The sequence below is a fragment of the Microtus ochrogaster genome, linkage group LG4 (assembly GCF_000317375.1).
Source record: "Microtus ochrogaster isolate Prairie Vole_2 linkage group LG4, MicOch1.0, whole genome shotgun sequence".
NCBI classification, from domain to species: Eukaryota; Metazoa; Chordata; class Mammalia; order Rodentia; family Cricetidae; genus Microtus; species Microtus ochrogaster.
In genome coordinates this window covers 61,879,052-61,895,877 of record NC_022030.1, presented here as the reverse complement: position 1 = coordinate 61,895,877, position 16,826 = coordinate 61,879,052, and the positions used below count along the sequence as shown (strand labels likewise).

At 51.9% G+C, this 16,826-nt stretch overlaps 1 protein-coding gene across 1 annotated transcript; it reads right to left on the bottom strand.

Annotated features, from left to right (window-relative positions):
- Window positions 1–562: 562 nt before the first annotated feature.
- Window positions 563–4,862, bottom strand: Gbx2 (gastrulation brain homeobox 2). Its single transcript, XM_005361709.2, has 2 exons — window positions 2,780–4,862; window positions 563–1,712 (listed from the first exon to the last, which is right to left on the bottom strand). Exons 1-2 carry the CDS (start codon window positions 3,300–3,302, stop codon window positions 1,189–1,191), a joined length of 1,047 nt encoding a protein of 348 aa, XP_005361766.1. The 5' UTR covers window positions 3,303–4,862; the 3' UTR covers window positions 563–1,188.
- Window positions 4,863–16,826: the final 11,964 nt, after the last annotated feature.

The window sequence follows — 16,826 nt, the reverse complement described above, 5'->3', positions numbered from 1 at the left end:
GGGGTGGGGCACTGGTCAGGGCACGCCCCCTCCGACCCCGCCCGGAGGGGGAGGTGTAGAGCCTTAGAGTTCACAACCCGCCTCCAAGCCCAGAGTTGCCGGGAAGCCTTACACTGCTTGCTGGGTTCCGGCTCCTGTCGGAAGATAACGCCTGCAGACTGATTTATGGACCCGAGGCCCTGAGAGCGAGCCGGCACCGCTGCTTTTAGGATCGGAGTTTCTTCTTCCTGGATGCATCGGGTGTGGAGTCCCTGAGTTTGTGCAAACCCACCACCACCCCGCTTGCTTTCTCACCTCCTCTGGCCAAAGTTTGCCAGTCCTCGGGTTTTGATAAGGCCATGCAAAAAGGGGACATGGCAGACTTCTAAAGTGAAAACTAGGCTTTCTTAAACCCACAGCTCTACTCTCTAACTGAAAGTCTGTTAGAGTGCTACGTGGCTTACGGCTGATCAGCCTCCATCCTGGTCCCACGCCACTCAGCTGACCACACCCTGGCAGTGCCCTTGAAGTGCCCAAGTGGTGGGCACTCTTAAGAGGCCCCAACGACTGAGCTTGTGTTTTTTCTTGCTTTTTTATTATTCACAAGACTGAGATTGTTTAAATGTCATAACTTATATGAAAATAAGCTACATTGAAATAAATTAAACACAACGGAGACGTGCTTCCGACATGGCTCAGATAGGATAGACAAGCCCAGGGAAGAAAGCCAGGCAAAGGCAAATGAGCAGAGCAGATTCCTAGATTCCAAGAAGTCTGCTCTGCGCTCAACTCAAAACGCCAGAATTAAGAACAAAAAAAATAAGTTTAAACCCCAGTGTTTGTTCTTGTGTCTCCCATTTACCTTTGGGAAAGTATGGGAAGGTGGCCGCCCCGGGGCGGCAGAATACCAAGTGGTGGGTTTGTTTCATCTGGAATGTGAGTTCCTATCCCTTTCAAATACTGCAGCTGAGATCCAGTCTATATAGATATCTATGTACAAAGTAGGGTCGTATAATAAATATTTAGTGTATCTTCTGGTGTGGCCGTAGCCCCCTTTAAGCCCATCTAGTGAATGAATATATTCTCAATTTGCTTGGGATGTCCACATCTGGGAGGTGCCTTTGAGTTCTGCTTCAAACAGTGGAATCTGCCACGGGTTCCCTCGGGTGTTAGGGCCTCTCCACGACGGTGTCCACCCTGGTTGGGTCCTCAGGGTCGGGCCTGCTCCAGCTGCTGGTGTTGACTTCGAATAGCGAACCTGCTGACGTGAACGGGGATGGGGACGACGATCTTGGGGTTCCGGGAGGGCTCCCCGGTCTTGGAATTGGCATTGCCTGCCTTGACGCGTTTCCACTTGGCCCGGCGGTTCTGGAACCAGATTTTTACCTGCACCTCGCTGAGTTTGAGGGCGTGGGCGATCTGCGAGCGCTCGGTCAAGGAGAGGTACTTTTTGCAGTGGAATTCTTTCTCCAGCTCCAGCAGCTGTTCGCTGGTGAAGGCAGTCCGCCGCCGCCGGTTCTTGCCCGTGGATGTAGTGCTGCCCGCTGCACCACCGCTTTGCGGGGTCTCCTCCAGTGGGTGGCCAGGATCTTCCTCCTTATGAGCGGTCTGGCCAGGCAAATTGTCATCTGAGCTGTAGTCCACATCGCTCTCCAGAGAGAAGCTCTCCTCCTTGCCCTTCGGGTCATCTTCCACCTTTGACTCGTCTTTCCCTTGCCCTCGGACAGCCCCGACTGAAAGCAAAACCAAACGGCTTTTATTACATTTCCAACACTGCCTTTCCTACCCCTTCCCACTTGGGCACCTCACGCCCACCCCCACCCCCAGCAGATTGTTTTTCTACGACATTAACACATTGTGATTTCCTGGGCTTTGAGGACTGCGGCGGTGGGGGGGGGGGGAGGAAGCGTGAGAAAAGCTCAAAGGAGAGGAGGAGACAGCAGAGGCGACGGCCCTTTGCCCAGAACCATCACTCAAGGGGCCGACATGCCTCCCGCGCGCCCTCCCAGCCTCTGACAGCTGAACTAGAAGGATGCAGCTTGTACCCGAGGCCCAAGAGAACATCCCCTTTTGTTCCCCCGGGGTCCAGGGCTGTTTGAGGACCAAGGGAGAGTTCACGATCCTTCCTGCCACCATCTGAACACTGAAATTTAGTGAGTCTCAATTTCACCACAGCAGAAGTGGGATAGTAGAGTAGTGCCGATGTCAGTCAGCAGCTTTCTTGAGACAGATCGTTTGGGTCACCTTAGGAGAAGTTCCCTACCCGACAATCCATACGCGCGCGCGAATGCATGTACACACACACACACACACACACACACACACACACACACACCTGGACAGTTTCTTAAAATTCTGATTCTCTTGGACAGCAGAGAACCCAATGAAGACATGTTAAGTCTCGACTCTCTTGGGTACATGCGCAACTGAAATAAAAAAAAAAATAAAACCCAGCCCAACAGGCCTCTGCTTAAGGTTGCAATATATCAAGGACCCTCAGTCATCACAGTGTGTGTTGAGGGGACAGTTTAGATTGGGCCAAACGCGCCGCCAGAAGCGTGGCCCGGAGCAGCTAGCAGGAGATCCCTAAATGCCTCCCTTCCCCAAGACCCTGCTCGTTGACTGGCTTTAAATGCCCCTTGGGAAGCTCCGCTGAACACCCCCTCGGCTCCTTTAGCTAATCCAGCGGAGGTAGGGAGGAGGCGCGGCCTCGACCCCGGGGTCCCGGCGGGAACCCGGAGCTGGCCCGCCCCCACTCCCTCCCGTCCCCGCTTTCTGGCTGCGCGCGCCGCCGACTCACCGAGCGACGCCTGCACCGCTTCGGCCGCAGAGAAGGCGAGCAGCGAGCCCTCCTTGGCCAGGAAGGCTTTGCCCTCTTCCGCATCCGCTTGGAGCGCCTCGGCTTTGTCGAAGTTGCCACCACCAGGCAGTGGCTGCGGAGCGAACTTGCGGGCGGCCGCCGCCTCTTGATGCTGGGGCGACGCCGAGAAGCCGCCGGGCAACGTGGCCATGAGCGTGGAGGTGAGCGCCATGCCCTGCGCCAGGCTGGAGCAGAAGCCAGTGGGCAGACTGGGGATCTGGTGGTGAGGGTGCGCAGGGGGCAGAGCCGGCTGTAGCGCAGCCTGGGGCAGCGCGGGAGGTGGCGGCGGCGGCGGCGGCAGCACCACGGGCCGATAGGGCATGAACATGGGGTAGCCGGTGTAGACGAAATGGCCGGGGCTGGGTTGCGGCGGGCTGCCGATCAGCGAGTCTATGCTAAAGGCGGTACTACTCCCCAGCGGGCGCTGCATCATCATCAGCGACGGCGGGAACGCTGCGCTCATAGACGCGTTCGGGAGAGGCCAGGGAGAGACGAAAAGTCCCCGTGCCGCGCCGCCGCCTAGAAGCCCTCCGGACGCCGGGAGCACCCGACAGAGGCCGAGCGGCACCCGGAGTGTAGACGCGGCCGCCCCTCAGTGCGGGACCTGCAGCATACCCGGCCCGCGCGGGTGTAGCCGCTGAGCGCGGTGAGGCCGTGTGCCCGCGATGGAGAAGGCGCCGGGGGCCTCGCGATTGCTAGAGCCGCTCCCCGGTGCTAGCTCGTCGGAACGTACGCGTGTTGTGTTTGCGGCTCTCGGCCCGGCTACCAGCGGTGCGTGTGTCCGTCTGTCCGTCCCGCAGTCCGTCGTCTCCCACGGGCCGCCGGGGAGCGCGCGAAGCCGGCGCACTTGTCTCTGGCGGGCGCCGCCAGCACCTTTAAATCGCGCTCCTCTTTCTCATTCACATTTTGCCAGCTGCCCAGCCGAGCTTTTGTCACGTGGTGTTGAGTACCACCTCCCATTGGCTGTGCCGGGAGAGGCAGGGCAAAATTAGGGCTCCGCCCCCTTTACCCAGGCTGGCCGCAGGCGGGCTGCGGGCGCCACCGTTGGAGCGTGCAGGCCTGGGAGCCTAAGCCCGTGTTCCTGCACCACGCAGCGCAAACTTGAGAGGAGCCCTTGCTACATCCTTTGCTCAGATCCTCGAGTCCCTGGCATCCCCGTGGAAGCCGTCTCAGAGGCAGCTTGGAGCTGGCACCCGCCCTGAATGGGCCGGGAGTGTTTTATTTCCTTTATGGTCTCTATAGCAGAACCCTGTGTGATGCTCACTGTAGCCAGGGGTGCTCTGGTTGTGCCAAGGGTCCCGGCAAGGTCTCCTGGGTTTTGCCTCTACAGGTTCGCTCCCAGATGTGCGCCAGAGTCCTGTAAGCCCCTGTTCATTACACGGAATCTGCCCAGTTGTTCAGGGCTCTCTGGTGGCGGGGCGGGCAGGCTGCCCCCCCCCCTATTCCTAGCTGGGCCCTTCGTGAGCGATCCCTCCTCATTTTTCATGACATTCTTAATCATCGCACCTATTTTCCCACTTTGCCAGCGCGCACCAAAATAACAGCCACGATAATTATGATAATAAAGCGAGTCCTTTATCTGCTCCATCTTCAGGGAGGAATGGGGGGGGGGGAGTTTGCGACGCCTCTGGATTGTAGAACGTGAGATTATCCTGATGAAAGCTTTATGATGTTTGCTCAAATAAAAGCTGCGTTTTGTAAATAGGCGCTAATTAAGCACGTTGGAAGAGAAGGGAGCTCTCACCCTGGCTCCGCACAGTTCGATGACTCCAGGGCGCGCGGTTCCCCTTTGCCGACTGCCGGATGAAGCCGAGCCTCTCAAGATCTATCCCCTGTTCTCGATGATGGTAAATCCCCAGGAATTTGGGAGTCAAGAGATTGGCGGGATTGCGGCGAAAGGAAAGTAGACATTTACTGGTCCTCTTTTCTTATGTTGAAACAAACTTTCAGCTCTTGTGTTCCTTTTTAAATGAGATTGTTTCCTGGCAAGGGCAGGTTCTGCCAAGAGCGCCAGAGCGCGCAGGGCTTCCTCCGGTCCCTGGACCTCGGCTTCAAATTCCCTGGTCTAGACATCCTTCCGGAACTGCTGACAGCACCCGATCAGGGAGCAAAGAAGGGCATTGTTACATAAGCCACTATAAACCAGTTCACCCCGCGGAGCTGGTGGTTGGGTAGTTGGCCCATGTTGGACGTGTGTACGTATCACAAGCACATTTAATTGGGAGATAAAGATAAATCGATCTTTATGAATTTATCGACCCGATTCTTTGAAGCTCTTCTTTCTGCTTCTTTCTCTCCCTCTCTCTCTCCCCCTCTCGCTCTAACCCCAAGACCCCCCGGGGACGTCTCAATCCTAGACCTTCTTCTTGGGCCGAGAGTCTGGCCAGAGAGCAATTGCCCACCCAGAAAGGTACGAGGCTTTTTGAGGGTGCGTCCTTCGGTCCCTAGGCCAGGAGAAAACTCTCTGGCCGGGCTGCCAGCGGCCCTCCTCCCCCACCAGTGTCCCCTCCCCTCCCCTCCATCACCCGGACAAAGACATCTCAAACGCCTTTCCCCACTCCGGGGGCCGCAGTAATAGATGGTTTCGGCAGCAGGCGGTTTGAAAGGAATTCATTAGGGCACTGCCTGTATTGCGTCCCCTCACTTCACGCCCAGACCTCGAGATGGCTTAGGCAGTGTGAGGGGAAATTAATTCCCTTTGGGATACACGGGAAGGAGGTGTCTGAGGAGTCTTCCAAGCTGTAGCCCCTGTTTGCCCACAAAAGAAGATGATGGAAGCCCAAGGCAAAAAGGCTGGTTTCTCCATGAGCATAATAAATACTCCCTCTTATTATGAGATAGTTACAGTGACAGATTCTGATGCCATTACCTTGTTGTTAATCGTCCGCTGCCCCCCTCCCTAACTTCCAGAATAACGGCTTCCTTGATTTATGTAGCAACAGCTGAGGATCTTCGTGCTTATCTCTGGGACGCCTGTGTAAGCAGCTACTCACGTACCTGGCCCCAAATACCTTCCATTTTGCTCTTTCACTGTGAAATATCGTTGTAGAGTCTTCTGTCGCTTGATTACACCCAGAGATAGGGATTCCTTTGACTATTTTGGTGATTACGCTTAAAGTTCAGCAACAAGATTCTGGACCTTTGAATTATAGCCACACTTGAAGTAATTTGATGGCGTATTATTCGTATCCATAAATTGCCACGAAAAGTATTGACTGCGGGGGTTATAATACTAATCTTTTATTAGTGAGTTCAAATAATTTTTCATCAATACGAATTTTATTTACTAGTGTGCTTTTCTCGAATGCTATGCAGTAATATTTTTCTCATCTAATGCTTAACTGCTTAGAAAATGACTGTTCGCATCATAAAAGGCTGCTTGTGTTTTGGCGTGATTAACAAGATTCAATTCCAGGACACCTCAGCTACGTGCAGAGCGCGGCGAGCCTGGCGGCTGCGGATAACAAAAGCCTTTGGATTTACGGACAGGGAGCGACAGGTACCCCTATCTGTCCTTGAAATTCCTATCCGCTTTGCTCGGAACTACCTCGAACAGCAGAGTCCAGCGAAACTGGACTCGGCCCAGGCTGCGCGGGAAAACCACCCGGCTCAGATCTTAGCAACTAGGCTCGGAGAGCCCCGCCCCCCTCCAATTAGGAAAAGGCAGGGCGCGCGGGGAGAGCTGGGTTCCCCAACACCAGTTAACTTCTGCGAACTTTTTCTCTCGAAGCGTCCTTCTTAGATGACGCCAGCCCAATCCCAGAGGTACTTTACCGCTGCCAAGCGAGTATCGTCAGGATTGTATAAGTGGCTTAGACGTTCGATAAAAGTGGCGGTAATTAAGTTGGTTCCACGTTTGTGAACTGTCCGGTTCAGCCTTCGCACACAGGTGTGTGAAAGCCAAGCACAAAATACGAACCGCACGAGTGAATGGATATTCATATTACCTGGAGGTGGAAACGTCTTGCGGCTTCGAGGGGTCAATGGGGAGTGCTCCAGTCTCGGTGGATGCCGCGTGGGGAAGCCTGCAGGCCTCGCACAGGAGAAAAGGCTGCCCGGCCAGCAGTCCAGACCCAAACTTCAGGATGGTTTCTCGGGCAACCGTGTTGTTTTTATTAAGCAGGATTTTGAGTGGTCCTGACGGTTCCGTCATTGCCGCAGAACTTGCTCCTGGACATAGTTGGGAAATAGCTTGGGATGGGTTTTATTTATGGAGGGGCAATTGGGATTCACACCCAGCTAACCCAGAATCGAGCTTCCCCCGGCCCAAGACGGACTTACAAAGAGGCGCTTGTGGAAAACTCCCCATCAGACACACCAATTTGCAAGTAGCAGAAAGCATTGAAGCCTCATCTTTTTAAACTATTTTATTCAGCTTTTTTTTTTTTAAATCTGAAAGCCCAAAATAGACTCCATGTGGTTCTAAGTGAAGTCAGCCCTTGGCTGGCTTTGAAATAGCTCCTGCAATTATGTAAAAGAGCCATTCACCAACAGGACGGAATTAAAAGGGATCTTGCCCGCTTCCCTTTCACCGCCAACCTCTCATGTTTGGCTTTTCAAAGCGCTTCCAACACGATGTCTTTCTCCAGGACAAAAGGCAGAACAAAAAAAGTCCCCAAACTTGTAAATTGAACGTCAAGGGAACTTTAAACAATTTAAAGCCCATAAATAATGATAAAGGGGACCTGGCAAAAAAGGCAAGCCCATTCAATTAATAGAGTTTCCCAAGCAAAGATCAAGTGGTGTATAAAATAAAAGTCTTTGCTTCCTTTATTCTGCTCCTTGACCGTGCAGAAAGCAGGACAGGGGGTTTCTAAAGTGCCCCCAAGAAGAAGCACTTCCCGGGACAGTGTGTGCCACGACATTCTTATGTAGAAACTTTTTTTTTTGTCCCTATCCTCAAAGTAGCTGAAACAAAACCACTGCAATCCAGAAATGTGAAGGGGAGGGGCTTTTATCCTCCCCCCCCCTTTTTTTCAATTCTGGGAGCTGTAAAAATGTGGTCTCAAAGGCCGAGAGCTGTGACCTTCACACCTGTGCCGCTCTAGTCACCGCAAAGGGACAGGCCAAGCGAGCGTGGTGCTGGAGACTAGCCCTCGTGGGATCTGTTGATCATGGCTTCTGGGCGATCTTGCACACGGGGGATGGGGGCACACACAATCTTGCACCCGGCTTCGGGTGTGGAATTGGACAATGCACCCGGACTGCACCGTGCACTTAGAATCCTTAGAATCCACAGCTTCCCCACGCACTCCACTTGCGGCTGGATTCCCTTGGTGGGGATTCTGGTATGTGAGGACTTAAAGTGGGGATCCAGTTCTTTCCCTCTGTGTTCCTAACGGTTGGGACTGGAAACCTGTGACCTGGGGAAACAGCAGCTCACCGCGTTCTCCCTGGAGTCCCTGAGCCTACGTTCACTGTGCGTCTCTCAGGAAGCACTCAGCTCCCAAAGGGGCGAGGCGGGGGGCGGGGGGGGGGAGATGAAGGAGGCAAATGTTCGCTTGGCCCGGGACTCCCTGCCAAGGAAGAGGCACCGCTATGCAAAGACCTGGCAGTCTTTTGCCCAAGGACTGAGGTTAAGTGGGTGCAGGCCTTCCAGGGAGCCCACAAAGGGCATAGGATGCTGGGGGCGGGGGTCGAGGGCACAGCCCAGCAGGGGGCTCTTCTCACCTGGCTTTCTTTCCCATCTGCTCTCTGGGCCCTACCTTTCGGGACTTCAAAAGTCCCCCCACCCAACCACCCAGAGCCAGGCTTTCATCTCTAGCACAGCAGGCCTTGTTTGCAGGACTTCACAGAGATGCTAATCTGGGGGCCTAGTGAAGGACAGCCTGGAAGCGAAGAGGGCACCGAGGGGTGAGCGGGTACTTGGCCTATGCTGGGGTCCTTGGGGGATCACCATCCTGGTAACCCTCCCGCGGAGCTGGGATCTGCTCTGGTAGGCATGCCGAGAGCTTAGAAGGTGGTGAGAATACAGTGATGGACTTGAGCTGGATACAGCTGGCGTCCACTGCAGGCTCAAGGAAGGAGTGTTCTGTTAGCCTGCGGACTCAGATTCCAGCTCTCTAGAGGAGAGCCAGGAAACTACCTCTGGGATCGAGGGGCCGGCCAAGGACTTAGGTGTATCTTTTCCAGAGTTTAAAGTCCCCAACAAAGCTTGCCCCCAGAGTTCATTAGCAAAGCATCTTGCAGGAGGGCACTGGATCCGCAGTTGCCCCCATCAGGGGCACCCTGCCCTTGAACTTCTGCAGACGCAGTAAGCAAGAGCAATTGCTGTTAGGAGGAGCTCTGTCCCTGAGAAATACTGAAAAGCAAAGGTAGCATTCCCCTCGGGTAAGAAACTGTGACCCAGAAAGGATGTCGTCACTAGGCAGAGTCACAATGTTGCGAGTGGACAGAATGGAAAGAGGCTGGTTAAGTGGAAGGGGAAGACAGAATGGCTTCTGTTCCTCCTAACCAACGCCTAAGCTCAACTAGAAAATTCCAGGTCTGACAGCTCTGACACTGACCCAAGCAGGCCCAGTGACCTCAGTCTACTGAAGTCCCAAAGGACCCGGCTGTCACTTCAGCACAATCCTCAGAGAAGCCAGGCCTGAAAGCACAGCATTCAGGAATCTGAGGCCGGAGAATTGCAGGAAATAAAATTAAAAAAAGAAAAAATGGAAAGACAAACGAAGTTTCCCAGAGAACCTGTCACCTTAGGTGATAGCTTTTTCCACTGTGAGAGCAAGAGGGGCGTGTGTGCTAATTAGAGACATGGCCACGTACTAACCAGGATGGGAAGGGGAGATGAACATTGATCTGCTTTAGATGCTGTGCGCTTAAAACAGAGTATGCACTCGGAAGAACCATGGGGGAAGAGGTAGCTCACTCGTGCTACCTCGGAGACCTCTGAGGTAGGTTTTTCTATGTTGAAAGCATCCTCGACAGATCTTGGCTGTTGTATGTGCCTCTAAAACTACCCAGAATTGGTGCCACAAACAGGGAGGAGAGTGGCTAGTTCCAGATGGCTGCGGGACATATCCACGGAGGATCAGATTCGTGGACCCCCTCATGTGGCTCCGTTTCCAAAGGCAGGCGAAGGCTATGGTTTCTCCAGGGGTCGAGTCATGCCCTTTAGTGAGGCCAGAGCAGTGGAGGGCTGAGCCCAGCCCTGGAAGGTAGAGGAGGTGAGAGCACAGGAACTCCAGCCTCTCCTTCTGAGATCTGAGAATTGCCCCTTAAATATACATTCTGTTTTTGTTGGCGATGGCAGAGATCATCGGCTTGATGACTTCCTTACTTTGGAAGCATAGACACTTGGAGTTCCCTCTGGTTGAGCAAATGGAGAGGATTCCGTCTTCCCTATGCCACTGCAGCCATCCCAGGGCTCTAGGAGTGATGTCTCCAGTTCCCAGAGTTCAGGGATAGAAGACGCCAGAATGAGGCCAGAGTCCAGATCCTACCATCCCAGGGATTGTTCAGCTAAGGGTCAACTTGCTTGAGTGTTAGAAGAGCAAATGAGAACTGGAGGGCACGAGGAGAGAGTTCTCTGGTCACAGCAAGAAGGCAGACAGCTTCAGAACAGGGTCGTCGTGGTCCCCCCCTCCCCTGCTCCACATTCCCAGGAGCCCTTGTAGGGGGACACTGAGGCAGGTCACACTCAGGCAACTACTAAAATGCAGGGCACATAGCTCCTTCTGGGGGGCTGGGGTGGTGTTGGAGGTCTGGTCTAACCAGACCCAGCAGAATGGCCGTTCTTAGCAGTAGACCCATAGTCCGGCAGGGATGAAGGGCTTTACGTACATCTCTGGAGACCCTGCTCCCTACTCTCTCCTCTTCTTCCTGAGCAAAGGGGCAAGCTAGTTGTGGTTGGGAAACAAATCAAAGCTAGCAGCAAAGGCAGCTTGTCCACACACACCTTTTGTTCCCGGAAGTCTGAGACAACGAACATGAAGGAGCAGACATTGACCCTGGAGCTCAGGAAACAAATGTTATCGGCCACCACGTGACCAAATTAGATGTTTCCTTAATCTTAGAGGTGTCCCCTTCCTCTTTGTACATCCTTAGGGAGACGCCTGATTAAAGAGTTTCCTTCATCTTACAGGTTTTCTCCCCCTTTTTAATTTTTGGTTTTTAGAATCTAAGTGTTTTGGAGTTGGGTTCTGTGATATATTGACTATTATAACCACCGCCCTCAAGTTTCTCACCGAGCCCCTTAGGCCACTAACAAAGCTCATCCAGGAATAATCGCATAATCAGAAGCGATTAATAATCGCATAATCAGATGTGAGAGACAAATTCAACTTTACACACATACACACACACACACGTTTTATGTGTTTTTATTTGAAATAACCAAATGGACTTATTTCAGTACATTGCAAGATTATTTGGATATTATCATTTCATATAGAGTGAGCTGAACAATTTATTGTACAAGTCAACTTTACATTCTGTATTTATTTATTATTTATATTTTTATTGTATGTATACGAATGTTTAACCTGCAAGGGTATCTGTGCCCCTAGAGTGTGCTCGGTCCCTTCAGAGTCCAGAAGAGAGTGTCAGAGGTCATGGAACTGGAGTTACAGATGCCTGTGAGCTGCTAGCTGGGTGCTGGGAATTGAACCTGTGCCCCTGTGGCCCCTGGAAGAGCAGCCAGTGTTCTCAACCGGTGAGTAATCTCTTTCGCCCCCACATTAGGTGCTTTAATTTGAATCATCTTGAGGCTATTTCATATCTACAAATATGTATTACAGATTTTAGTGAATAATGAGAGGGCACTGAGCAGTTACTTTTACATTTATTTATTTATTTACTTTGTGTGTGGAGTTTAGACGAAACCTTGGGAATCTGGCCTCTGCCTGTGGGTACTGGGAATCGAACTCAGGCCATCCATCTTGGCTGCAAACGTCTTACTGATTGAGCCACCTCTCTGGCTCAGCAAGCAGTTTTATTTAAAGCTTCACAATGTCAAGCAGTTGATGGAGAATCACTGGTTTTGCAGAGCGCCCCCTATGGACTACATAAGTAATGGCATCTGCTTAGAGCTGTTGGGGTTTTGTGGTTCCAGAACGCCTAAGAATCCTGGACCGTCCTTCTCCTGGGACCACAAAAGGCAGAGATGTCGGCTTCATTTATGTCTACAGCTGGACAAGAACAATAGTCTCAATTTCCTTTTAATTCGAAACGTCTAGGCCACAAGGGAGGTCGGTATCAAAAACCCTCTGTGATTGCACAAGGCATATAAAACGCCAGATTTCGGATGTGCCTGTAGAACACCCACTTTAATTCCTCGTAAACTCCATGTAAGGTTCTCCTGGGCAGGTCTTGGAATCAGATAAGAAACTTCTGTCGTCTGGGCCTGTACGTCTTGGATGGGCAGCTGACCTCACCCAGGCTCTGCCGTTCCACCTGCGTAATGGACCAGACTTCCGGCGTGCTCTCTCGCCAGCCTCCGGATTGTGTCACTAGCTGGGGATAATTAGTACAGTTGTTGGGTCACGGGTTATTCTGCTCACTGTATTGCGTCTGTCCCGCTCGTTGACCAGGAGCCTGGTCACAGCGGCTGCTGGTGAGCGTCCTATGCCAGGATGGGGTTTGTAGAGTGCTGGATGCTCCCCAAGTCAGTGTGAGGGCAGTTTCTCAAGGCCTTACAAAACTGAGCACAGGCCACCAAAAGGTCCAGGATACAGCATGGTATTTAACCGCCCACGACGCCTCGGGGCCGGGGGTGGCTGGGCTGGGGAGAAGCCCCGAAGCTCCGCCCCTGGGCCGGCTCATCCTCGGATGGAGACACAGGCTCTGAGGTCTTTCTAGCCCTGGGAGCGGCCCCTGCTGTCTGCTCTTGTCACCAAGTTTAGCAACGTCTGAGCGCAAAGTCACTGCCTTCCCGGGGAGATGGCTTCTATGTGTTCTGGTATTCGTTTTAAACAACAGATCTACAAACTCTAAAGGTGCTAAACCTCAAACTCATCCCTCTTAGGATAGGGGACGGGCACCCGGTGCTCTTTGGACTCTTGCTGTGCTCCACACTCGGTCTCCCCAGGGCCACCACCTAAATGCCACCCTCCCGGTTTCGAAAACCTGGGGGGAGGAGGGAAAACGGGCGCGAGTGGAAAGAGGGACGGGGCCGGAGGACCTTGGCAGGAGCCGTGATGACCTCGCCCACTTTCCTCCCTGGGTCATTCTGTGGCCACGTGAACCTGGCTCGAGTGCGCCCCCTGCCAGCCGCGGTGGGAATCAGCCCTCAGGGAGTCGAGGGGAGGAGGGCTCGGCCCCCATGCTGGGCACTTGGTTCTATGAACAGCTTAGGCTTGTTTCCACAGGAACATTTATCTCTGCTCTCCTCCTCGGCTTTTCTTTTCCTCTTTTCTTTCTTTCTTCTTCCTTCTTCTTCTTCTTCTCCCCCCCCTCCTTCTTCTTTTTCTTTTTTTTTTAGAAAGGAGCAAACATCCAGTTTTAATGTGGCTCAATTATCTCGTTTACACGACGTAAAATGTTTCTCTTCAACTCATTTCAATCTAGTAAATATGCTTCAGCAAGTAGCTAATTTTTCAGGGATGGCTTTGCTTCGCTATTTGCATATAAAGCGCTTTAGGACCTAGTCTGTGTGTGGGGGTCGCTAGCAGTAGGGCCTCCTCCTCCAGGAAGGGCTCCTGGATTTGGCTTCAAGAAGGCACTGTGTCTGGTTGGAGTGTCTGGGGGAGCATTAGCGGCCCTCTCCCTTCCCCCAGTGAGGCCTCTGGCCCTGGTCAGGATGCATCCCGAGGAGAAGGCGCCTCCCCCTCTGGGTGTCACGAGGGGAGTGAGGGTCGGGGACACATTTATCCTCAAGTGCGTTTATTAAATCGCATCTGGAGATGGATGGACGTGGATAGCAGAGAGGAAATCGCAGGGCTCAGTTGAGCAATCTTCTGGCTTTAAATTCCGAATAAAAGTCTGGAATATTCCTGGGTCAGAGGGGCACCGTCTCATTAAAACCACTCTCGTCCCGAAACTGCAATGCAGGCATTAAAGTGCAGTATTTTTCAATTAGAGCTGACGAATTCAATCAAAATTCCATAGATTAGGATGAAATGAGGCATGGGTCATTTACAGGGGAATTTAATTGCCGAGCCATTAGACAAATAGTATATTTGCCATTCCCGCGTTATCCATCATTTTCGACATCAATACCGGGGCCGCATCTCCCCGTCCCGCGGCCGCCCGGCGTCGGCTGTAAACACTCCCTTCCCCGTATCTTCTGATTATATCTGATTTCATTTAGGGCCATGGGGGATTATAAATGTTCACGCAATCAAGTTCATTAGGACTTCAAATCGCATTTCGGTTTGGGGTGGCTCTGCTGCCGTGCTCGGAGCTCTTCCCAGCCCCGGCGCAAAGCTCGCTGTCATCCTCTGCAGACGCAAGCATCGCGCGTCCTTTTGTCCTCCGACGCCCGGTTCCTGAGGCCTGTGCACAGCTGGGACACCCCACCGCACAGATCGGGACTACAGGAGGGTGGGCTGGCCCCTGCACCCCAGGCTCGAAGGCAGGGGTTCTACAGGATTTGGGACACACCCTCCCCGATCCCGGTGGTCTGAGGTGCTCAGAAAGGCAACGCCTGGGATGTGCGATCAGAGCGCTCCCCGAGTGTTCGCGGACCACGAGTGGGTGCAAAGCTCTGCTTCCCCAGCCTCAGCTGGCACCGCGGGGAGCGGATGGAGTTCCCGGGTCCTAAGTCCCAGCGCCACAGGCCTCAGAACAGCCCTGGGGACTGACACTGGGGGACCCCCTGGACAGCCTAGTTTCTTTCACTCTAAGGACTCCGGGTGGGGGCGGTACCCAGCCAAGCTAGTCTCTGTTCCTATTAGCAAACCTGGGAGACAAAGGAGGAGGCTCTTCAGCGACAAGAAAGGCTCAAGACATCCCTTCCAGCGCAGCTGAAAAATAATAGCTTAATATTAACTGCTTCTCATAAAAATATGCTTTCACAGAGATGCAGTTACAAGAAGAAACCCCTCATTTTATCCTCGTGTTTTGTGCTCATTGCTGTTAGCTGCCTCAGTAATTTAATTGGAATAGAACGTGAGAAATGTGTCATTTTTGAGGAACTTATGCATCACTTCCTAGAAATCTCATTGTGTTAACTAGAAGCCTACTGCGTTCTGTTTAGAAGCCGTAATCACATTTTTATGTGTCTGTATTACTCGTTAATGTGACCTCCTGTCTTTAGCAGATTAATACAAATGTTCTCTTCATAAGAACTGCACCAAACTCCGGCTTACATCAGAGACACGGAAACCCCGTTTTTCAGACTCGCCAACTTTTCTTCAGAACAGGGGTAGAGGAAATCTGAAGAAGAAGGAGAAAAAAAAAAGTGCCTACCAAATGAATAATTACACACCAAATTAAAACCCTGCGTTAAACGCACTCAACAGCAATACTGCGTTCTCAATCCTGTTTATTGCTTACAAATTGCATTACAAAGGAATCTACTCTTTTTATTGGCGTGATTAAGCAAAGAGTGTTAGGACTGCAGAAACCCGAGGCTGGGAGATTGCATGGAGGCTGCAAGCCCAGCCACTTACATTGCAATGGTGAATATGTATAATTTTGCTAAAGCGCACGTTTAACACACAAATGAGGATCGGGCTGTCATTATGGCACCATAAAAAAGTCAGCTGAAAATCATATTTATTTATAAACACCTCGCCTGTACAACGTGCATATTTAATACAAAGGAAGTAAGCAGTTCCACAATCGATACTTTAATTACTGTTTTTTTTTACTCCCCCCCCCCCGCGATTCCGTAGGGTACTTTATGAATGTATCTTTTTTTTTTTTTTTTCCGTGCTCTCTTCCCTTTAGCAGGTGGGTTAAAAACCCTTGGTGTTTTCTTCCTGTCTCCACTGTGGGCGGAGCTGGCCGGAGGGCCAGGGCGAGAGAGTTTGCTAATGGCGCCACCTGCAGGACTCGACGAGAAGGACGTTCTCCACCTCTGTAATCTTTCACAGGGCTCAAGGCTCATGTCAGGCTTCTTGTAGGAATTCAATGAAAACAATTGAATGTTTGCGTCATCACAGAAAGACCCGAACATTCACGACAAATCCTAGAGTTTTCAGAATATTTCGATGCTTAAGTAGCAGCGTTAAGATGGAGTGTCGCCTAGAGTGGGAACGCCACATGGCAGATTTTCTGAAAGGAATACATTTATTTATTTATTTTATATTTTTGATTTTTTTTTTGAGGCGGGGTTTCTCTATGCAGTCCTGGATGTTCCGTATTTCTCTCTGCAGACCAGGCTGGCCTCGAACTCAAAGATCCACCTGCCTCTGCCTCCAGACTGCTGGGATTAAAGGCGTTCACCACTACCTCCCAGGTGGAATAAATTATCTTTAAAAATTTATTTTATTTTTAATTATGTGTAAGTGTGGTGTCTGTGCATGTGTAGGTACAGATGGCCCTGGAGTCTGAGAAGAGAACCTGGGATCCCTTGGAGTTATAGGCAGTTGTGAGCCACCAGACATGGGTGCTGGGGACTGACCTCAGTTCCTCTACAAGAACAGTATATATGTACTTGACCGCTGAGTCGTCTCTCCACCCCAATTTATCTTTGAAACAATGGGATAAAAGAGGCAATAGTCCCAGCCTATCACATGGTCTGGGGCAGACTTTAAGAGTCAAAAACCACTTAGCATCCCAGATTCTAGCGGCTGAACAACTCTTTAGGTGCCCCTGGGGAATTGGCTAGGCTGGGTGGCTGAAGCCACCCGAAGGTTCTCTGAGCCTGATATAACGGGTAAGTGTTCTCTGCAGAAGCTTGGCAACCTGAGCAGGCGCTTGAGGGCAAACTCAGAGATTAGAAATTTGATTATACACACTTGCTGAGATTAGCAGGCCCCTTTAGATCCAGAGAGCCCACACTTTTCATTTCTCTGCAAATCACGTGGAATCCATGATTGTTACCTGACTTCAAATTAACCCCCCCCCCCACGATGCCCCAATGCTGCACCTAGAATTTCAA